Raw genomic sequence first — 23,339 nt, forward strand, 5'->3', positions numbered from 1 at the left:
GACAGTCAGAGGGACATTATGTCACATTAAACTGCAAATAAACTCTAGATAAAAGTCTGGTAAACATTGGGAGCACAATCTTTGGTCACATGAGACCAAGAAAAATGTGTTGAGCTCAGATGGAGTCCATCATGTTTGGTGTGAACCTGGTCAGGACTACAGTGAATGCATGGTCATGACAGTGAGTGACAAAACTGTTGGAGAGATTATATATATATATATATATATATATATATATATATATATATATATATATATATATATATATATATATATATACATACATAGAGAGAGAGAGAGAGAGAGAGAGAGAGAGAGAGAGAGAGAGAGAGATGGATGTCTGTGGATAAACTAAAATATTACCAGACAAGATGACTCCCAGTCTCAGGCAGAGGAGGAATATCCCATCATGATAACCACCCAAAGCACAGCGCCAGAAGAACAAAGCGGAAAATATGACCTAGTTTGTCACCTGGTTTGAATCCAGCAGAACACCTTTAGGGAACACAACCCTCCAGTAAAGAGCAGCTGAAAAAAACTGTCCAAAGAATGTCAGAACGTTTGGAACCCTCTAAGCTGAGCATGGTTGAGTGTGTCTTCAAAAATAAAGGTTTGAAATAAGAGTAATAACCTCACTGTTCAACTGACTGTCAATGCAGTTACTGGAATCAGTAATTATTTGACCTTAAAGTGATATTCCACAGACATGTTCTCACTCATACTGTATGCTGGATACGAGCTTCTGGCATTAAATTAGGCTGCAGCACTTCATAATTAACTTTTCTTTCATGCAAGCTAAATGAAAAATCAGATCCAAAACCCTTCTGTGAGGACCTGAATCTAACTTCAAGACTAAAAAGGTGTGGGTTTGTTAGAAGTGTTTTGTGTTATATATGTATTATGGCTGTCAGTTTTCATCTAAAACCCAACAAAGAGGACAGACGGAGCACAGAAGGAGCCCAAACATCCTCTTTAATGTGTGAACAAACCTGAATTACTGCTTTTATGCTGAAAGGGGACAAGCATGATGCTGTGAACAAACCTGGAAGCCCAGCAGTGAACAATGCTGGTAGAAAAGCTGAGAAAAGTTCAGACATAGAAACGTCTTTTCTCATTTCATCACGTTTAACTTTTCCTGTCATCACATGAAGAGAATCTAATAAAAGAGGACGGCTGGAGGTGAAGAATCCTCATCAGACTCTGTTCTGTTTACATCCTCGACCCTGGAAACACAAACCAGTTCAATGTCTGTTTCCTCACAATTAAACATTCCAAAAAAGTTTTCAATGAATGATGCATGAGAAATGGATCTTTAAAGATTAAAACTACATGACACCCTTCATCAGAGAAAGTGTAAAAACAGAAACAAGACGGTTCCTGAAGTCGTCACATGTTGGAAAAATGATCCAAAATCTGATCTTAAAATTGTAATATTTGATGAAAATCACTTTGTTTTTCAGATCTCATTTAAAAATGACCTTCCTGTGGAAATATTTAAAGACATTGAACACGGTATGATAGGATGTCAGTCAGCAGCTTCAGTAGAAATGAGTTTGGTGGAACTTTATTGTTGGTCACTGACACAACATTTATGTATTTTTATGTATGCATTTTATACATTTCCAGGCCAGGGGGACAAATTAGCCTTCTTTCTGAATAGTTCGTACTTTAGTTTGTGTGGTTTAGTGTCAGGATTAACACACAGATGTGGAGATGAATGGGAATTTAGAATAATCTTTAGATCTTAACAAGTTGTAAAATCCTCTATGGTTCAGTTCCAGATGACTAAATGTTGTGTTCCTTTGATACATAAATGATAAACTGAGACTGAATGTTGGTGAAATTTCACTTATTTTGCTTCAGAAACTTCAAGCTGTTCATAACGTCTAGTAGAAAGATAATTCATTAAATGTGAACTTTGTCAGAATTGTATTTTTTTGCACTTAAACAAAGGAACCACTAGGAGTTGTGGTTGTTTATAGGTTATCATGCTGTGGTTTTACTGGTCACTGGAGGTCTAATGAAGCTGAATGTGGAACCTGGACTAAGATGAGATTGACACTCCTGCCTTAGAGGTTCAGGAGTTTCTATTCCAAAAAAAATTGCCTACAGTGAGCAAAAATGTGACAGGAACCAAAAAAAAAAAACCCAGTCAGAAACTACCTGTAGTTCAGAGGGACACTAATGAAGCATTTCATTACTTTGATTTGTGTTGTGAAGCAGCTACAAAGCATTTCTTATGTCTGTTTTTTCCTGACCAATATCTAGCATGAGAACTTCCTCTGGGACTGATAGAGGTTAGTCTGATCTTCTGCTGACTGATCCCACCTGCTGTAAGGCCTGCAGGTCCTCCAGGGTCTGCTGAGCTGCCAGTCTGAGGCTGGGCTGGACGCTGGAGGTGAGCCGGACGACTCGAGCCTGGAGGTCTGGATCCAGCAGAGAGGAACCCAATGGGAGCAGAACCTCCTCCTCCAACAGCACCGACTGCAGGAGGCGCAGAGAATGAAGACTCACCTCCCAGTGTCCATCTGTCAAACAGAGAACAGCTGACCTGGAGGAAACCTCTAAATAAATTACAGACAGTTAACCTGGAGGAAACCTGCTCCCTCTGATTAAACTACAGACCTGCGGGGTTTAATATCACAGCAGGAAAAGTGTGAATAATCTCATTACCAGCGGCTCTTTTCTGCTCCAGGGTCCCAGCAGGTCATGTCAGAATGAAATTAAACCAACACACAGCAGCAGGAACCGACTGAGTTCAGCCTTCATTCATCTGATTATTTAAAAGCTGTGATTTTCCTGCTGTCAAAATGTTTTCCCTGAAACAGAGCTGTACGTCCCACATTTCATCTCGTGACTTTAACTGGTTTTAGAAAACAGTGCACAATGTGGCTGCTTCTTTTAGAATACCCAGTTAAAAACTGATTAAATTCAAGATAAAACCTGCAGAGTTAGTCACTCATCAAAGCTATAATGATTTAAACCTTTTCCATATTAACACCATTCAAAAATATGTCTTGGTAATTTATCATTTTAGAATCATTTATAGATGCCAGATTTTATTTTTTTACTGAATAGACCTTTTTCAGTGCAAACACATATATACATACAACATATATATATATATATATATATATATATATATATATATATATACATATATATATATACATATATATATATATATATATATGTTTTACACACACACATGTGTGTGTGTGTGTTATACATATACATATATATATATATATGTATAAAAAAAATGACGTTATAAAACAGTAAAATATAGTGTCTCTGAGAGCGTCCTTACCGTCCAGCAGCGTCCAGATCAGAGACATCAGGTTCTGGTTCCCACTGATGTGTTTCAGTCCTTTAATGCTGATGGTCACGTTATACAGAGACATCAGCATCAACCTGGAGAGAAAAAGTACTGCTGAGTACTACTACTGAGTACTACTACTGAATACTACATGTTATACAGAGACATCAGCATCAACCTGGAGGAAATACTACAGTTAAAGTACGACTGAGTACCATAGAGGTCCAGTGCTGCCCCCTGCTGTCTAACATGCTGTATTTAACTGAAACTATTAGATATTCTATTCTATTCTATTCTATTCTTTTCTATTATATCAGCTCTACCTACACTTTGAGTTTGGGGAAGACGCCCGGCTTCAGGAGCTCCAGCAGCTTTACCAGAGTGTCCAATAAGACGTGCGCTGAGCTGGACAGGAAGTCCCGCCCACAAGGGACTGCTGCGATGTCTGATTGGAGGGAAAAGGAGAGAGAACAGGTGAGTGAGGGACATCTGGTCTGGAGACACTCACACCTGGATGTTGACTTTAGATGTTGACTCATCAGAGTGAAGTCTGATAGAAACATTCCTCCTCAGTTTAAGTTGAGGTTTCTGTCTGATTTAAAGGTTTATTCTGCTGCAGTATAAACAGCATCAAGCTGAAAACATTCGGATTACAGAACATAAACTGTACACTTTAAATAATGTGGTGTTAAATGAACTGTCCGTCTGGCCTCCCTGTATTCTACTGCTGCCTCCTAATTCTAACCCTAACCGTACTAACTTTAACTCTAAGCCTCGTCTGCTTTTATCAAGTTCATCTCCAATGAGTCTATTTTCGATCGATAGGATCCCGATGCTGCGATGCTCTCCATCTAAAAACTCTCTACTCCATTCCAACTGCCCTGCTGCGTGACGTTGCCATGGTGACTACTGGCCTCCATACACATTCACTGGTGTCAGGAAATGAGATTGATTCTCAGTGAACCGTGAGTTCCTGTGACTCCAGGCAACAATCTGTGGCATAAAATGGTAGAAAAGTGGATCAAACTCTACTCACTGGTAATGGTCCCAGCTAGCGCCAACACAAACTGGTGCTCATGGGAGTTGTGGTCCTCAGTCTGAGTCTTCATGTCTTCGTCCAGAGACCTGACGAAGCTCTCCAGAGTCTGAGCGGCGACGGTGAGGAAGGCCTGCAGCTTCCCCTGCAGCATCAGGACATACAGGATAGCTGCAGCATCCGGATCAGACACACATCAACCCTCTGGAATGATTCTACTCACATCAGCCAGCCACAGCGTCACTGTCTCCTCCCTGGAAGAGCAGCTCCACAGCAGGCTGCAGGCTGCTGATCCCAGATCAGAGCAGAAGTCAGCCTGCTGCTGCAGCTCAGATCCACTCTGCCACAGCTGCTCTCGCAACAGCAGCTTCTCCTGCAGGAGGAAGGTGTTCAGGTACAGGAAAGGAATAATACAGACACCAGAGTTTCATCCACTAACCCAGGAGAGTCAAACTCAGCCTAGTCCAGGTTCCACATTCATCCAGTCTGATCTCCAGTGGACAGGACCAGTAAAACCACAGCATAATAACCTATAAATAACCACAACCCCTAATGGTTCCTTTGTTTTAATGTAGACATGCTCACATTTAAGGAAATATCTTTACACTAAACATCAGGAACAACCTGAAATTTATGAAGAAAAATAAATTCAGTTTCATCAACATTCAGCCTCAGTTTATCATTTCCACATTACAACTTCCAGATCACAGAGTGTCAACAAAGGAACACAACATTTAGTCACCTGGAACTGAACCAAAGAGGATTTACTGGAAGATCAGAACCACAACAGTCAGACAAAAAAAGACAAAAATCAACAAAAACAGGACAGAATATTACAAAAATGAGACACAAAATGACAAAAGTGAGACACAAAATGACAAAAAACTAGACAAATGACACGAAACAAAACAAAAAAGAGACAAAAATTAGACAAAAAAGTTATAAAACAACAAAAAAATGGACAAACGGCAAAAATGTGACAAAAAATTACATAAATGACACGAGGCAAAAAAATGACAAAAGCGAGAAACGAGAAAAAAAATAGACAAACAACACAAGCGAGACAAAAAATGACAAAAACAATGTCCTACACAACACATAAAGCAAAACACAAAATTACAAAAATGAGACAAGAAACAAAAGCAAGACAAAAAGGAAACACAAAACGACAAAAACGAGAAACAAAATGACAAAAACATGAGACAAACGACAAAAGTAAGCCAAAAAACCAACGAAAACAAGACAAAATATTACAAAAATGAGACACAAAATGACAAAAGAACAATGAACAATCAAGTATTTTACTTTATGATCAAAACAACTTGTCATGGTCTAGAAACTATTTTAAATTTATAGTTTTACTAATTTACAATCTGCAGTTAATGTCTTCTCTGGAATTTTTACACTTTGAGGGCTGGATTGGACCCTCTGGAGGACCGCTTTTGGCCCGCGGGCCGCACGTTGGACACCCCTGGTCTAAGTGCTTTGTTCTGTGGAATATTTCTAATGTGTTTCAATTTCAATTTATCTTTATTGCCCCCTGAGGGAAATTTGCTTTGCAGGGGGGTCAAACAACAAACACAAAACATAGCAACACAACTCCAAACACAATCACTATCACAAAGTGATAGCAGACTGATTTGTTCCTCTCTCACCTCTCTCTCCTTCTGACATTCCCTCTGAGCTGCATCCAGTCGGGCCTGAAGGTGAAGCCTCTCCTGTCTCAGCTGCTCCTGTTTCTGCTCCAGATGTTCCTTCACTGCACAAACACATCCCCATGGAGGTCTGGAGGTTAACCAGGTCCACTAATGGACAAATCATACAGAACTGGAGGACATTTACCATCCAATAATCCATGTATTAAATCCTAAAACATGCAGTAGTGTGTAAATGTTCTTGTCCTGAGGCCAAACCTATAAAAACTAGGAGAAAAGAATGCTTTTTTATATTTACAAAATACCAAATAAGTTTGGAGTTCCCCTAAAATGTCATTTTTCTCTTGTCCACCCCCCTGATGACCAAACTGAACCTCATCTAATAAAACAGAATCTAATTAAATCTCCTTTTCTTGGTTTCATTTTTTCATTCATCCATCCATCCATTATCTATACACCGCTTAATAATAATAATAATAATAATGGATTAGATTTATATAGCGCTTTTCAAGCGCTTTTCAAGGCACTCAAAGTGCTTCACAATGAATCCATTATTCATTCACTCACACATTCTCACTCAGCGGTGGTAAACTACATTTATAGCCACAGCTGCCCTGGGGCAGACTGACGGAAGCGTGGCTGCCAATCTGCGCCTACGGCCCCTCCGACCACCACCAACATTCACACGCATTCATACTCCAGTGTGAGTAGCAGCACTGGAGGCCAGGTGGGTAAAGTGTCTTAAAGGACACAACAGCACATGACTAGGACAGAGCGGGAATCGAACCGCCGACCCTTCGATCATTGGACGACCCGCTCTATCACCTGAGCCACAGCCGCCCCTAATCCTCATTAGGGTCGCGGGGGGGCTGGAGTCTATCCCAGCTGACTCAGGTGAAGGCAGGGGACACCCTAGACAGGTCACCAGTCTGTCACAGGGCTACATACAGAGACAAACAGTCACTCTCACATTCACACCTACGGGCAATTTAGAATGATCAATTAACCTCAGCATATTTTTGGATTGTGGGAGGAAGCCGGAGTACCCGGAGAAAACCCACGCATGCACAGGGAGAACATGCAAACTCCATGCAGAAAGATCCCGGGAAAGCCGGGACGCGAACCAGGGATCTTCTCGCTGCAAGGCGAAAGTGCTAACCACTACACCACTGTGCAGCCCCTGTGGGGCTGTTTTTTGTGTCTTGTTTTTGTCATTTTGTTTCTCACTTTTGCTGTTGTGTGTCTCATTTTGTGGAACATTTATCATCAGTATTACCAAACACAACTTAGTGATCGAAAAACTGAAAATTCAGCCACTTTGAGCAGCTTAAACAGATTCAGTTTAGCAGAAATCTTTCATCAGCTCTTCTTCAACACATTGTAGGAAGTATGTTAAGATGCACACACACTTTAAACCAACTTACAGTACAGTAATAACTAGCAAAAGGTAAGAATGTAAGGTTTACAATACTAGTGAACACACCTGTGTTCTCTGAATCAACACTGAGTACATCTGTGATTTCCAAACAGCTTAACTGCATGAACATGGTTACTGTGATGGAACTTCTGGATTAAACCGGGTGACTGTGTGCTTTCTGTTTTCTGTTGTACATCTGTTGTATTTGTGCTAAACGACCACTGTGACCTCAGTGTTATCTCGTCTTTCTCACAGATGTAAACCAAAGGGTTTGGATCACAGCAGGATGAGAGGAGATAGTCAAACAGAAATAATCCTGAGGAGGCCTTGGAGCATCTTGTTAGTGGAGCAGTTAGACATAACTGAGATAGGATGACCTCCACCTGTTCTAACTGCTGGGAGGACGACGAGAGACAAACTTCCTTTAAGATGCAGTGTGAATTTATACCTTTTCTCTCAAGTCCTGACAGTGAATCACGGATTTAAATGGAGCTGCATGAGGTCAAAAGGTGTTGGGGAGATGACATTTATAGACAGAACCATGAATACTTGTAGAAAATGCAAGATATTTGCTATCCTTCATGCTGAGGAGGATGGAGTCTGTGATCAGAAATAAAGGTGAACATGTGAAGTACTGAAAAATAAAAGATTTCAGGAATGAAAAGTGCAGCTACTGAATTTGCTGCACTAAGTTTCTTTTTCTTGTGATTTTTGAAGTATCAGTTTTTAAATTTATAAATTTACATGATAAGTGGTTTGTCAAAAACATATTTGTGAAAGTCCCAAACATATTCACTTATTTTAAAATCAATCCTTAAATATCTATAAAGCCTTGATGACCAGGAGCTGTAATCACTAAACAACCTAAAGCTAAAAGTAGCTGCCAATTAGGAGAAACCCGTAAAAGTAAAAACTGTTTGGTCCAAGAGTCATTTATAATACATTTATGTCTAAAAGTGGGCCATCCAGAGAACTTTAAATTCAATAAAACCTCCTCACAGTTATCCAAATGCAGTAAGTAATGAGATTGATGGAAGCAAACTGTCCTAAATATCAAAAAAATACCATTGTTGAAAGCTTACCTTGGCATATTTTAGCTCCTCTCTGGGACATTTAATTTGTAAACATGAAATAATCAGCAACTGAAATACTTAAATCAGCTGATTAGTGATGTTACTGAACTGTCCAAAAAAAACATCAGCTCTAAATGTAGAATTATCTTGTCAAAGGAGGCAACTCTATCATGAAATATCAACATGTAGGTGGTGTTTGATGCCATATACAATCAACTAGACACACATTTTATTCTGTTCTACATCTGAAACATATGACACTGTATGAAATATATAATAACTCTAGACCAGTGGTTCTTAACCTGGGTTCGATCGAACCCTAGGGGTTCGGTGAGTCAGTCTCAGGGGTTCAACGGAGGTCAAGACACACAGTTGACTCATATGATTCGTGATGACATGCCCTGCTTGGCCATCACTGGCTGCAGGTGATCACGCTACATTGCTTGGCCAATCTGTGCTGCAGGGAATTTGGTGCGCTCATGTGACTGTCGTGATGGTACGTCGTGTGATTTCTTTCTTAATATTTTAATCCATACTAACTATGTTGAGCAAAAAAAGAAAGTGGTCGGACGACTATGTACAACATGGATTCACATGTATAACGGAACGTGATGGGAGTCAGCGTCCTATCTGCATGATTTGCAATGCCAAGTTAAGCAATTCTAGTCTGGCACCGCCAAAACTAAAGGAACACTTCCTTTAGCTGCATGGAGATGGGGAATACAAGAACACAAGTGATGTTAATGCACGGTTTATTTTGTGCACCAGTAAAACACATAACTATGTCTTGAATTTGAAAAAAATCATATTTTATTTTTCAATAAAGAAGGGTTCGGTGAATGCGCATATGAAACTGATGGGGTTCAGTACCTCCAGCAAGGTTAAGAACCACTGCTCTTGACAGAACCCACATAAAGCCAGCTCATCATCTACTTTTGTTCATTATTTCTATAGTAGATATAGTAACAGTGGGTGAAGTGTAACGGGAGCATACTTGTCTGACTTGTTCGAGCTTTTTGCAGCATCTTAATCAGTTCCCTGTTCAGAACTCTGGGCAGGAACTCCCTGAGCTGCATGACTTCTGTGGTTAACTTCTCCAAATCTCTTTTCCTCACTCTGACAAAACCGTCCTGAAAGAAAGAAAAAACAAAATATAAACAAAATATGAAAAATTACATTTTATAAGGTAAGACTAAGACCGTTAAGCCTCTGAGGCATGTTATCTTTAAAAAAAATCATCAAATGACATTGTTTATCAGCCAGAAAATAATGTGTGATAGTTTACATTTACACCAGCTGGAGTTGTGGTTAAAACTGTTTATATTTATGATGTTCATTTAGACATTTTACAGAGAGCAGAGTGATTCAAACTGTCTGTGAGATGGAGCTGTGTGACCAAATGAGACGCCGTCAGCAGCATCACTTATCTGTGACCTGAAGGTGGATGAAAATAAAAACATTCATGTTCAAACTGATAAAATAAAAGCAGCTATGATCATCAGCTGCTGTCTCAGTGGTTTAACGTATTCTGGTTAGACACACCAATCACCGGGCAGTGCAGGAGGATGAAGCAGGTTGTAGCTATGTGTGACCTAGTTAGCTCCAGGTTAAATCAGAATGAAACCAGAACTGTCTTCAACACAGTGTTTCAGTTCATCTAAGTAGTCCTTGAAATGTTTACACTAGATAAGGAGGTGTAACTTGTTTGGTCAGATAATGAAAAGTGAAAACTAAGGCGCAGAATTTCAGCTTTAAAGAAAGTTTAGGGGTTGACCGACTGGACAAGTCGATTGTCAGATCTGGTATTCAGCACTTTTCTGATTATCAATATAATTATTATTTCTTTATTACTCCAGGTCTACATCTAAAACCACTATATAAAGACCAGTTAAGTATGGGCTGAATTATGTTGCAAAGGCTAAAGAATCTCTAAAATGCTGTTTCTGTTTGTGAAAGTTGGTAAAAAACAGGGAGATTTATTTTACATGCTGCCCACACTATACCAACCATTATATATAAACTAGGAAATCTGCACTAGGTTGTCCTACAAAGACTGGAAACTGTTTATGACACATTTTCTGAACTGTGAAAGCTTTGATTTTCTGATGTTCTTAACATGTGGACCAGATTAGATTCGATCTGAATTCAAGACGCCTATATGAAGAGCAGTCAAAATTGGACTGGAAGGTCCTAGAGAGGTGCAAGAATTTTCAAAGAGCAGTTTTAGATTTGCTGACATTTATTCCATGTGTGAAGATGCAAAAAATGGGAGACTTCACAGTTTTGTTTTTTGTTGCATATGGCACATATTAAATGAAGTCTTTATCTGAATTCACGATATATAGGATATATAGAGGATAACATGTCTATAAACACAATTTCTGATTTGTGAAACCTTTACAAAATCTGTTCAAATGCAATAGAGATAGTAGAGATAATATATATATAAAGGTTATGGTTCTGGACCTGGTTTAATGAGGGCTACATACAGGAAAGAAGTCAACAATAATCTGTACTGTATCGTATGGAAATAGAGTCATAATAGAAACTGTTAGTGCTTGACCCAACCCTGGACAGCAGTCTCGTCTGACCAGAACTTTATTTTCTGCTAGCATCTGTTAACCTGTTTTACCTTTGATCCATGATTCATGACCAGGGACTTCCCACCTAATAACGCTGCCATCTTACAGCCGGTGTGTTTAATGTCTTTTCTGCTTCTGGAGGTGACTCCTGTGAGACTGTTGGGGTTTCTGTAGCACAAATAAGTTGTTTTACACCTCAGCATTGGACTGTGATATCAAAACAGCGACACGTTAGCCACCAAAGCTGGCACGATAGCACAGTTAGCTAACACGTTTCAAATGTTTATATAGCTAAACAACTTTGAGTTGTTCAGTTAAATATATAATTACTACATATAATTACTAATATTTACTAACAATACTAAAGTTTAAAAAACGATAATTAAACACATATTGTTCCTTATTCGTGATAAAGTAAGCTACATATTAGCCGCCAACGCTTGCACGATAGCGCCGTTAGCTAACCATGTTTCACTGTTAAATGTTTATACAGCTAAAAAAAACTCAGGGTTGTTCAGCTAAAAATAGATAATTCCCAAATTTTTAACATTAAATTTGGGGATTACTTACTTATTGTTCCTTACCTGAATGAGTATAATTTCTAACTCTCCCTCCGCGGTTTTTAGGAGAAACCGTGTAAAAACTCAGGAGCTCGGCGGCTTGAGTTTCCAGTCCGGGTTTTCTGATGTTGACCTAGCCGTGTGTGAGACCCCAGTCCGGGTTTTGTGACGCCCCCCTAGCCGTGAGTGAGACTCCAGTCCGGGTTTTGTAATGCCACCTTTAGCTGTGAGTGAGACTCCAGTCCGGGTTTTGTAATGCCACCTTTAGCCGTGAGTGAGACTCCAGTCCGGGTTTTGTAATGCCATCCCTAGCCGTCTGTGAAACTCCAGTCCGGGTTTTGTAATGCCACCTTTAGCCGTGAGTGAGACTCCAGTCCGGGTTTTGTAATGCCACCTTTAGCCGTGAGTGAGACTCCAGTCCGGGTTTCGTAATGCCATCCCTAGCCGTCTGTGAAACTCCAGTCCGGGTTTATGATGCCCTCCTACCGTAAAGACAAGCTTATCTGCTCTTCCTTTGTGTTTGAACCTCTTCAGTCTGCTCTGGGACCGGGACCGGAAACGGGACCGGCTGAGAAGCACCCCGACCTGCCGCTCATGTCTGCGGGACTGGAACCAGACTTCTCCGGTGATGAAGTGTTCGTCCGCCGTTTCCCCGTCCACCGAGCCTGCCGGGATGGAGACGTCGGAGCGCTGCTGTCGCTGTCGAACCGGGCTCATCTGACGGCGGAGGACTCCCGCTACGGATGGACCCCCATCCACTGGGCTGCTCACTACGGACAGGTAGGATTAACGGATTTAGGTTAACGGTTCTCCTCACTAACACTGAAACTCTGTCTGGGAGGAAAACTTCACACTCTGCCAGTGTAGCTTCTTGCTGTCGGCTTTACTGCTTGTTCTCATAATACGTGTAGCTGTAAAGTCACAACTAGCGGTTTATAAATGTTTTAAACGTTTTAATCATTGCCTAATACTGTCATGTCTGCTTGTTGTCATAATACATGTAGCTGTAAAGTCACAACTAGCGGTTTATAAATGTTTTAAACGTTTTAATCACTGCCTAATACTGTCATGTCGCTTGTTCTCATAAGTGTAGCTGAAAAGTCACAACTAGCGGTTTATAAATGTTTTTAAACGTTAATAATCAGTCGTGTCCGCTTGTTCTCATAATATGTGTAGCTGTAAAGTCACAACTAGCGGTTTATAAATGTTTTAAACGTTTTAATCACTGCCTAATACTGTCATGTCTGCTTGTTGTTCTAATAAAGTTCTCGTGGGAGAAAAAACTACAATAACGGCTTTGAGCGCTTTCATTGGTTCCTGAGGAGCCAATCAGCGTTCAGGCGCCAAAGCAGCCCCAGAAAACCCGGAAGTGTCGATTTCCGTGTTTTGGTTCCTGAAGCGACAAAAACAAATTTATTAAAATCAGAATGAAATAAATTTATTAAAATCTAAATAAAATATATGCTATTAAAATTATAATAAAATGTAATTCATTAAAATCATAATAGAATATATAAAAATTAGAATAGTAAGTTAAAATAAACAAATAAATAGATTCATGATAAAATAATATACACAACTGTTATTATTTTTACTGTATTTTTACTATATTTTTACTGTATTTCTTTTATATTTCTACTGTATTTTTACGATATTTGTACTGTATTTCTTCTATATTTTAACTGTATTTTTACTCTATTTTACTGTATTTTATTACAGTGCCATTAAAAAGTTTGGGGTCACTTAGAAATGTCCTTACTGTTGAAAGAAAAGAAGTTTGTTCAATGAAGATCACATGAAATGAGTGATAAATCCAGTCTAGACACTAGTGTATGTACATAATGAGAGGTCACTGAATATTTTCAGTTTCTTTTAAACTTTGTATGTTTCTCTTTAATTTATTTAAAGCACTGAGATAACTGTCAACAAGATTTGATCTAAAAACTGGAAAATAGACGTTTCTGTCTCTGCCAGCTGTATCAGGTTGTTCAGTATCAAGTCACACTTCATGTCCCTTCAGTATTTTCTCTTGTGAGAGTAGCAGGAAGTCTGATTTTGACTGACAGCCAGTCCTGCAGAATCCCCCCAAAATCATTTAATTAAATGAGGCATCCTCACTTCAGAGCTGTCATTTAAAAGTGACATGTGTCCCCTTCGTCTCAGCCTGCTGCTCTACAGAGTTTATGACTCCTTCTGGTGAACACATAGAACAGCAAAGTGTGAATATAATATGATTATGATATACATTAGATACACAGATTTGTCTGCATTTTAGGAACTGAGACGTCGTTCTAACACCTAAAACCTGTTGCTGCACACAAAACCTGCACCCACCATCCCATACAGGCTCATGTGAAGCAGGATTACTGGAGAGTAAAAGTGCAAAACATACAGGCTATTTTCAGTTTTCTTTGTCATGATTTACATGTTTCCCAGCAGTTGTGTCGCCGTCAGCTTGTGTTGTGTGTCTCCCAGCTGGAGTGTGTGGTTGTTGTGTCACTGTCAGCTTGTGTTGTGTGTCTCCCAGCTGGAGTGTGTGGTGCATCTGGTGCAGATGGGCTGTGAGGTGAACACGGTGAGCAGCCGCTTCAACCAGACGCCAACACACACGGCGGCGTTTGGAGGACATCCTCACTGTGTGGTGTGGCTGACAGAGGCTGGAGCTGACGTCAACCAGCAGGTCGGTCTCAGATCGGTCCTATAGGAACGTGGAGATGATCGTTGTCTTTAGTAGTATTTGTTGTCTCATCTTATCAATAACATTCATCATCATTGTACTCGTGGATCTCCTTAGAGTTTTCCTGTGTGTTTGCAGGACTTTGTAGGTGAGACTCCCATCCATAAGGCAGCTCGTTCAGGTAGTCTGGAGTGTATCCAGGTCCTGTTGATAGCAGGAGCTAAACCCCAGTAAGTATCCTGCAGTGTGTCCTGTCCTGCAGCAACAACAGCTCTGTTCTACTGAGTGTGAACCTCAGCAGCAGCTCAGGTCTGTTTGTGTCACTAGAACCTAATCTGGCATCATTTCTGACCATCCATAGTCAATCAGAAATCTATTCTGAGTCATTACCAACCTGCTGAGGTGCTTCCTGACTTCTGCTGCTGCTGTGGTTTTAATGTCTTTCTCTCATCACATCAGCAGTTTGGGAGGAAACTGAATATGACGGTTTACTTTCGACTCTCAGCAGTTTGTTAGCATTTTCAGTATGATTCATCACTAATCCATCACATCCAGCACAATATCTCACCGTATCTTTTGACTTATTTAAGTCATCCAGCCTGAAGAATTTCACTGGTCAAAAAAAAGTGACCAGTTCATAAATACCTATGAGTTATTTTCCTGTAGGTGTAAATGGACCTTTTATTCTCTTTTGTTTCTTTAAGATATTAACTCTCGCTACTTGAAACATTTTTAAACACATAAAATGCTCTGAGAGTGGAATTATCTTAAACTATTGTTAATTCTAAATGACCTGACAATGCAACAAAAAGTTAATCTCACACAAACACTGCAGGGTTTGAAGAGGTGTAGAAATATTCCAGATGTTTCAGCGTCCGTCTGGTTACAACCAGCTGATGTGAAGATAATTCAAACAGCTGAGGTTAATTTCTCAGAGTTTATGGTAGTTTAACCGTGATGTTTTTTGTGTCGTCAGCAGCTGCAGATGTTCTGTGATGTGACAGAAAGTCAGAGAGAATGTTCACTTTACTGCACAAGTGGAAAAGCTCATGTGTTTCTATTCTAATTTTGATTTAGTATAACTATATTAGACCATATTTTAACCACTGCTCTGGTTTTATGATACATCATATGATCTAATCTGACACAGTAGAAGACAATAACTTTAAACAGTGCAAATAAAAGTCACAAGCTTATTATCTGTAAATGTTTAGAAGAAAATGTGATTTCTCTTTGATTTCTCTTGAAAAACAGAATCTGCTGTTTATCTTTATCATATTCTATCTTTATATATTTATCCAAAGCTCTTACATGCCTGCTGTGTGTCCAGATTAAACTCTGATACATCTGAGATGATCCTTGAGTGGATGTTTCTCACAATAAGTAAATAAAATGAAAATAAAATGTGAGCATAGGGGGCGCTGTTGTATAGATGTTAGAAAACTAGTGGAAGAAATCAGGTATCTACAATGTTTCTGTTGATGTGCCTGGATTTCTTTTTCTTTTTTCCTTTTTTTTCTATTTATACAGCACTTTTAAAGGTTTATGGCCAACCAAAGTGCTTTACAGTAAAATAAATCATCAGTAATATGAGAACAATAAAAGCAAAACCATAAAACAGTATAATAAAACAGATAAAGGTCCAGTAGAGGTGACTCTGCTCAGCCAAAGACCATGGGGAACTGGTGGGTCTGAAGACGAGTTTTAAAATGGAGACGCTATTCTCAGATTTAAACCCTCCAAAACCCAAAACCCGCCGAAGAGTTTAAAATGTGTGTTATCTTTGAAAATCCACTGAACTTAAACCATTTGAACCAGAAACTGAAGGTCAGACTTTCAACTTTCTGATGGTGATTTTGAAATCTAAACTTCAAAACGTGATATTTCATCCAAATATTTCCTTCAGCATGTTGCATTTAAAAATGTGCCAAAAAAAATCAGTCTGCACGAAACGGATTCTGTTAAAAAACTAAAATTCTGCACAACTGACCACAAACAAAAAGCCCTGAATGACTCAGCTGTGACCAACAGACTCAGGACAGAAATTCAGAGACTTCTGGGCTGAACTGCAGGCAGTGTTTATGCAAAACAAACAGGAAACAAATGTGGAAACCAATTTAAAAACTGATAAATAATAATCGCTGAGTCCAACCTGAATATTCAGTAACTTTCAGCATCATTTTATGGAATCAAACTTCAAGAGAAATCAAAGCAGGTCTGGTTGATTCTGACATGAAATCTGTCATCATGAGCTTTTCAGGTGTAGAAACGTTGGGTTGTTTTACTGATTGATCCTAACATGCAGTATGTCACATTTAAAACTCAGTGTTCAGGTTTGCTTTTTCTATCTGCTGTAAAGGAAGGATTTCAACCTGTGCTGGCAGAGACAAACACTCTGCACGTTCTGATGTTTTGCAGCTGTTGAATTTGAACATGATTTTCTCGAGTAATCCCAGAAAGAGGAAGCAGTCCAAATAGGCACTGCACAGTCTGCATCTGCGAGCATCTTACACTGACTGTTCACTATCGCTTCCTACAGTTTCTGCAGCTGGCAAACTGGCGAGGTATTTCCTGCAGTGATTGGTTTAATGCTCACAAAGCCCTGATGATGATGGTAGATGTCTAGGCCTGCATGCTGAGTTAACTTTCAGACACTGGGCCAACAAACTGCACAGCACTCAGGAGTCACTGTAGAAATCACAGAAAATCAGATTCCACTTAGGGAATATTGTGCTGTAGTTGAAGGATAGGAGCATTTAGGAGATCAGGAAAGTGAAACAGGACTATATTTAGGACTATTCCTGCAAAAACTACATTAAAAATACAGGCCTAAAAGTAGAGACTCAGTGCAACAAAAGTAGATGCAGCTGACACACAAGAAACAAAACTGAGTCCATCACTTTGGACCAATGAGCTGCCTCTGTCTGCATGTCTTCATCATGGCTCCACGAGGAAAAGAACTGGAAAAAAATCAGGGACAGATGCAGCAGTAATCAGGAGGTCTAGAAGGAGTCATAGTACCACTAATCAGGAGGTCTACAAGGAGTCATAGTACCACTAATCAGGAGGTATAGAAGGAGTCATAGTACCACTAATCAGGAGGTCTAGGAGGAGTCATAGTACCACTAATCAGGAGGTCTAGAAGGAGGCATAGTACCACTAATCAGGAGGTCTAGGAGGAGTCATAGTACCACTAATCAGGAGGTCTAGAAGGAGTCATAGTACCACTTATCAGGAGGTCTAGGAGGAGTCATAGTACCGCTAATCAGGAGGTATAGAAGGAGTCATAGTACCACTAATCAGGAGGTCTAGAAGGAGGCATAGTACCACTAATCAGGAGGTCTAGAAGGAGTCATAGTACCACTTATCAGGAGGTATAGAAGGAGTCATAGTACCACTAATCAGGAGGTCTAGTAGGAGTCATAGTACCGCTAATCAGGAGGTATAGAAGGAGTCATAGTACCGCTAATCAGGAGGTATAGAAGGAGGCATAGTACCACTAATCAGGACGTCTAGAAGGAGTCAAGGAGTCATAGTACCAATAATCAGGAGGTCTAGAAGGAGTCATAGTACCGCTAATCAGGAGGTCTAGAAGGAGTCATAGTACCACTAATCAGGAGGTCTAGGAAGAGTCATAGTACCGCTAATCAGGAGGTATAGAAGGAGTCATAGTACCACTAATCAGGAGGTATAGAAGGAGGCATATTACCACTAATCAGGAGGTCTAGAAGGAGTCATAGTACCACTAATCAGGAGGTCTAGAAGGAGTCATAGTACCACTAATCAGGAGGTCTAGGAGGAGTCATAGTACCACTAATCAGGAGGTCTAGAAGGAGTCATAGTACCACTAATCAGGAGGTACAGGAGGAGTCATAGTACCACTAATTAGGAGGTATAGAAGGAGGCATAGTACCACTAATCAGGAGGTCTAGAAGGAGTCGTAGTACCACTAATCAGGAGGTCTAGAAGGAGTCATAGTACCACTAATCAGAAGGTATAGAAGGAGTCATAGTACCACTAATCAGGAGGTCTAGAAGGAGTCATAGTACCACTAATCAGGAGGTACAGGAGGAGTCATAGTACCACTAATCAGGAGGTCTAGAAGGAGTCACAGTACCACTAATCAGGAGGTCTAGAAGGAGTCATAGTACCACTAATCAGGAGGTCCAGAAGGAGTCATAGTACCACTAATCAGGAGGTCTAGAAGGAGTCATAGTACCTCTAATCAGGAGGTCTAGAAAGAGTCATAGTACCACTAATCAGGAGGTATAGAAGGAGTCATAGTACCACTAATCAGAGCTGCTGGTCACTCTACAAACATGACTTTGTAAAACATCAGATTTCTCTAGACAGTGTTCAAGAAAAGCACTCTTTCTTAATCTTTGGCACAAAGTGAAAGATAAATTTAGCTAAAGAACATCAGAAGCAGGTGATGAATGCTGGGAGATAAATAAGTAAATGATATATAATAGATAGAGATGTTTGGTGTGAATGTAGACACAGTGGATGCATGGTCCTGACAGTGAAGCATGGAGGACGGAGGGTGATGATGTGAGGCTGCATGAAGTGTTGAGGAGATGACTTTTCTAGATAGAACCATGAATACCTGAAGATTTATCAGAATAATAATAATAATCTCAGTCAGTTTACTGACATTTGTTGCACTGAGTTCTTCCTGTGTGGCCTGGATTTACATATAGAAATCTAAAGTGTTAGTTTTAAACTTATATCAGAGCCAATAACCTAAATATGATCAATAAAAATGTAATGAATACATGATAGCCCTGAAATACTTATTTGTCCTTAAAACCAACTGTTAATAAAGTAGTTATTTTTGTAATTTCTAAGTCAGATTGTTTAGAGCCCAGTTAGGAGACATTTCATTTTAATGAATTAGAGAAAATATTATGCATCTAATATCTTAGTTAACAAGACATATTTTGTTGTTAGCTTTATTCAGTGTTTAAAAAGATAAAATGCAAATAGTGAATTTCTTAAGATGTCTGAATTCTCTTTTTATTTAACTCCAAACATGTTGACTTTCTGTTGATTCTCTTCTCCTGAGAAGTTAGATGTAGTTTAACCAACTAAGCAGTAAGACTTTCTAGCAGTCAATGAATGTTATTGAATGAATGTTTGAGGCAGATTTCAGTCAGTCTGTTAGATACGGTGGCCGAGAGGTGCAAACCAAATTTACATAATGCAAAACACTTTTACAAAGCTTGAGACAAATTTACATTTAGGAAAACATTTTTACATATCATAAAACAAAATTACAAGTTCTGTAACAAATTTACATTTTAGAAAAAAAAAAATGTACAAGATGCAAAACACATTTACAACCTCCAAGACAAATTTACAAGTGACGAAACACTTTTACATATCCAAAAAACTATTTTACAAATTAAATTTAACCGGAAAGGGAATGTCCCAACTCCGGGGTTGAACCGGAAGTGACAACGAGGAGCGGCTAATGCGACTTTTGGTTGTTGTTGATGGTGAACCAAGATGGACAACGAGTGGGTGATATATTCCCCACAAAACGGGCAAAACATCACCCGCTCGCTGTCCATCTTGGTTCACCATCAACAACAACCAAAAGTTGCATTAGCCGCTCCTCGTTGTCACTTCCGGTTCAATCCCGGAGTTGGGACATTCTCTTTCCGGTTAAATTTAATTTGTAAATTTGTTTTTGGATTTGTAAAAGTGTTTTGTCACTTGTAAATTTGTCTTGGAGGTTGTAAAAGTGTTTTGCATCTTGTGAAATTGTTTTTCTAAAATGTAAATTTGTTACAGAACTTGTAATTTTGTTTTATGATATGTAAAAATGTTTTCCTAAATGTAAATTTGTCTCAAGCTTTGTAAAAGTGTTTTGCATTATGTAAATTTGGTTTGCACCTCTCGGCCACCGTAGTTGGAGCTGAAACTCTGGTGTTTACCTGCAGCAGTCCGTCTCACGGCTCTCTCATGGTTCAGGTTAAGGAATGCCAGTGGGCAGACGGCAGCAGACCTGGCTCATGCTCACGGCTTCCACGACTGTTTCTGCTTCATCTCCAACGCCCAGAAGCACCTGCAGCAGCTCCGTGGGAATGGCGCCCCCTGTGGTCAGGGCATGTTCAGCAGGAAGAGGCAGATGAACATCGTGGAGGCCGGACTAATGAAGAAAGCCAGGAGAGCTGAAGGTAAGAAAAATACCGTCTGATAGGATGGAATATTGTTTATTACACACTGATTCTGATTTACTCCACTGTTCAAAAAGACAACTCCATGTTCTCTATGAAAACTCACACTTTTGTTCATGTGCTTACAGTATTGTGTTGCAGCATTGTATGCCAGTGTTGGATTTTTGTAGTATTGCAGTTTCATCATCTGTAGTCACTCCTGGGCAGGTAGTTTGTTTAAAGCAAAAAGCTCCACAGCTGTCATCAGAGGTCCAAATATAGTTGAAAAGATAAATAATCCTGCTAAAATGGCATCAGTAAAGCATGATTCTGTCACTGCAGGTGATTATCCTGCATATATGTGGTTGTGACAGATTTACCTGCAGAGTCCGCTGCTGTTGATTCATCTTCTTTCACTGTCAGTATGAAAACTGTTCAGCAGATCAACATGTTGAAACTGGAAAGGAAGAAATCCATCTGTTAGCGGCGACATTTTAGAGGGAAAACAGGACTGAAATGATGTTTGATTATTATGGGAGTACAAAGATTTACCTCTGGACTGCAAAGCTGGCTGAAAATTAATATTTATCAACAAAAATGAATCAAAAGAAGCTAATTCTACTCATTATCAGATCAACTCAAACCCTGTCACAACTTTTCAGTGTTTTAAATGATTTAACCCATAAAAAAGGAAAACAGTCACAATTTAATTGATAAGTTGTGTTCTTTGCTGCTATCTAACGGCTCTGTTGTCTCCAGGTGTGTTGCAGCTTCAGATCAGTCCAGGTGAGGAGGTGGAGAGCATGAATACTGAGTCTGAACAGGAGCTCTGCACAGGTGCTTCTTCACTCTTACTTCATCTGTTCTTCATGTGTCTGAGTAGATTTAACTCCATTTTTTGTTTCTACCAATCAGAGGACAGCACCAGAGCTACCAGACATCCCATCCTGCCTCCTGCTGCCCAGCCTCCCCTCCTGGCCCCCAGCAGCCTCCGTCCTCCATCCTCCCCTCCAGTCCAGCGTCCTTCATCGTCTCCTCAGCGTCCTTCGGCTGAGATGTGCGGCTCTCTGCATCTGACCAGCAGCCCCAGCAACTGTTCTTCTGTCCGGCCGGCCCGCTGGGGGCCCCTGTGGGACGATGGTGGAGACTTCCTGCGTTATGGACACTACCACGGCTTCGGAGACACCGCCGAGGAGCTGAGCGACAGCAGCAGCGTCCAGGCAGAGCACAGATCCAAGCAGGCCGACCTGTACCACGGCTCATAAACACCCTGCTGGAACCAGAACAGTTTCACCTCCTCCATCACTGTTTACTGTAAAATCTTGCAGCTCTGTGGAAACAACACGACCACCAACAAGTAGAGAGAAACCAGAAACAGTATGATAGTTAGAATGCCAGAAGTTACATTTCAGTGAGTACTTCTTTAAAAAAACTTTGAATCAACATCTAAAATAATTTCCAAGTGCCCTCAGGTGTAAACACTGCCTGCAGTTCAGCTGAAACGTCCCTAATTATTTATCACAATGTATTTTTTAGCAATTAGCCTTGTAGAATGAAGGGATTTTGAGGGGAAAAGCTTAGTTTTGGTTCATTTTCTCAGGGAATATTTCTGAAATTACGAGTACAGTTTCGCAAAAGTTAACCATAATATCTGGAACCTGTAGAATAAACTGCTATCACATTCATAAAAAAACGAACATTTAAAAAACCTTAAATCAACGTGTACAATCATTTCCAAGAGCCCACAGGTGTGAACACTGCCTGGAGTTCAGCCCAGATCAGCTGTAAAGCCCCTAATTTTTTGGATCATGTTGTATTTTTGGCAATTTTTTAAATTAGACTAGGAGAATAAAGGGATTTTTTTTTTTTTTTTTTTTTTAAACACAATTTTAAGCTTAGTTTTGGTCAATTTTCTCTGTGAATCTTTCCAAAATTATGAGGAAAGTTTTTCAAAAATTAGCCAGAAAATAAAACAAAAGTTTAAAAAAACTTGAATCAACACGTATAATAATTTCCAAGTGCCCTCAGGTGTTCCCAAAACTAAGTGACTCTACATAATATAGATCTTTACTCATATCCATATTTATCTCCTGCAGTTCAGCTGAATCGTCTCTGAAGTTTTTTTTCACGGTTTGCTTTTATTTAGTTTTTTCCAGAATGTTCTTGGTGCAAACATTTTAAACTCATTTCCAGAACCCATCAGCCTGCCTCGTTCTATGATCTAAATCTTCTGCTAAACTTGGCATGTTCAGCGTTGGTTGTTGTTGTTTTCTGTAGAGAGGAGGTTGAACATGGAAACAGTTCAAAGCAGACTCTCAGTCATCATGTTGTGTTGTTGAGTTCTACGGTTCAGTTTGTGCTCCTGTCAGCTTTAGTTCCTCTGGTTTCCTGCCAGTGTTTCCTTCACTGATCGTTGTGTTTGTGGTTTGCACTATAAAGGGCTGTGGGTGTGAATGTGTTCTGGAACAACAGGAGCCTTGATCTACCAAAGGGAATGTGTTATATTTATGTTTCAGAGCAGCTGGACGTGTTTAGAGAGTTGGACTGTAATTTAATCTGATAGTGGATCTCTTGTTGTGACCTGCAGACTCTTTTTCGAAACACTAAGTCAGCCGAGTGCCAAAATCTGCCTTCCACCAACCAGAACCAGGCTCTGCTGCATTCTGACTGACACTTTTATACTCAATAAAACCTGTTTTACATTTTTATAAAATTGTGTCCAGGCTTTGGTTTGAGATGTATTGAATGAGTTTCATCCGATTGTCCTTTTAGAACATTAAAAAATGAAAAAATGTGTTGAATTAGTTACACCAGTATAATACCAGTATCGTACCAGTATGATAACAGTGTAGTACCAGT

General features: G+C 39.8%; 2 protein-coding genes across 2 annotated transcripts; one reads left to right on the forward strand and one right to left on the reverse strand.

Moving 5' to 3' along the window:
- Window positions 1-339: 339 nt before the first annotated feature.
- Window positions 340-12,436, reverse strand: hsf2bp (heat shock transcription factor 2 binding protein). Its single transcript, XM_023291035.3, has 10 exons — window positions 11,667-12,436; window positions 11,133-11,250; window positions 9,495-9,630; window positions 6,011-6,114; window positions 4,579-4,728; window positions 4,356-4,500; window positions 3,647-3,764; window positions 3,311-3,414; window positions 2,329-2,528; window positions 340-1,223 (listed from the first exon to the last, which is right to left on the reverse strand). The coding sequence occupies exons 2-10, from the start codon at window positions 11,181-11,183 to the stop codon at window positions 1,194-1,196; spliced, it is 1,038 nt and encodes a 345-aa protein (XP_023146803.1). The 5' UTR covers window positions 11,184-11,250; window positions 11,667-12,436; the 3' UTR covers window positions 340-1,193.
- On the forward strand, window positions 12,082-23,193 carry ankrd10a (ankyrin repeat domain 10a). The gene is made up of 6 exons (XM_055008521.1): window positions 12,082-12,422; window positions 14,170-14,322; window positions 14,458-14,549; window positions 20,296-20,501; window positions 21,240-21,317; window positions 21,396-23,193. Exons 1-6 carry the CDS (start codon window positions 12,114-12,116, stop codon window positions 21,743-21,745), a joined length of 1,188 nt encoding a protein of 395 aa, XP_054864496.1. The 5' UTR covers window positions 12,082-12,113; the 3' UTR covers window positions 21,746-23,193.
- The last annotated feature ends 146 nt before the right edge of the window (window positions 23,194-23,339 follow it).

The sequence above is a fragment of the Amphiprion ocellaris genome, chromosome 24 (genome assembly GCF_022539595.1).
Source record: "Amphiprion ocellaris isolate individual 3 ecotype Okinawa chromosome 24, ASM2253959v1, whole genome shotgun sequence".
In the NCBI taxonomy this organism is placed as follows: Eukaryota; Metazoa; Chordata; class Actinopteri; family Pomacentridae; genus Amphiprion; species Amphiprion ocellaris.

Coding starts and splice junctions, on each gene's coding strand:
- hsf2bp (XM_023291035.3), bottom strand. CDS start 11,183: ATGGCAGCGTTATTAGGTGGGAAGTCCCTGGTCATGAATCATGGATCA. Junction 4,729..6,010: donor AATGTCAGAAGGAGAGAGAG/GTGAGAGAGGAA, acceptor TTCCTCCTGCAG/GAGAAGCTGCTGTTGCGAGA. Junction 3,415..3,646: donor GTCTTCCCCAAACTCAAAGT/GTAGGTAGAGCT, acceptor TTTTCTCTCCAG/GTTGATGCTGATGTCTCTGT.
- ankrd10a (XM_055008521.1), top strand. CDS start 12,114: ATGATGCCCTCCTACCGTAAAGACAAGCTTATCTGCTCTTCCTTTGTG. Junction 14,323..14,457: donor GAGCTGACGTCAACCAGCAG/GTCGGTCTCAGA, acceptor GTGTGTTTGCAG/GACTTTGTAGGTGAGACTCC. Junction 21,318..21,395: donor TGAACAGGAGCTCTGCACAG/GTGCTTCTTCAC, acceptor TCTACCAATCAG/AGGACAGCACCAGAGCTACC.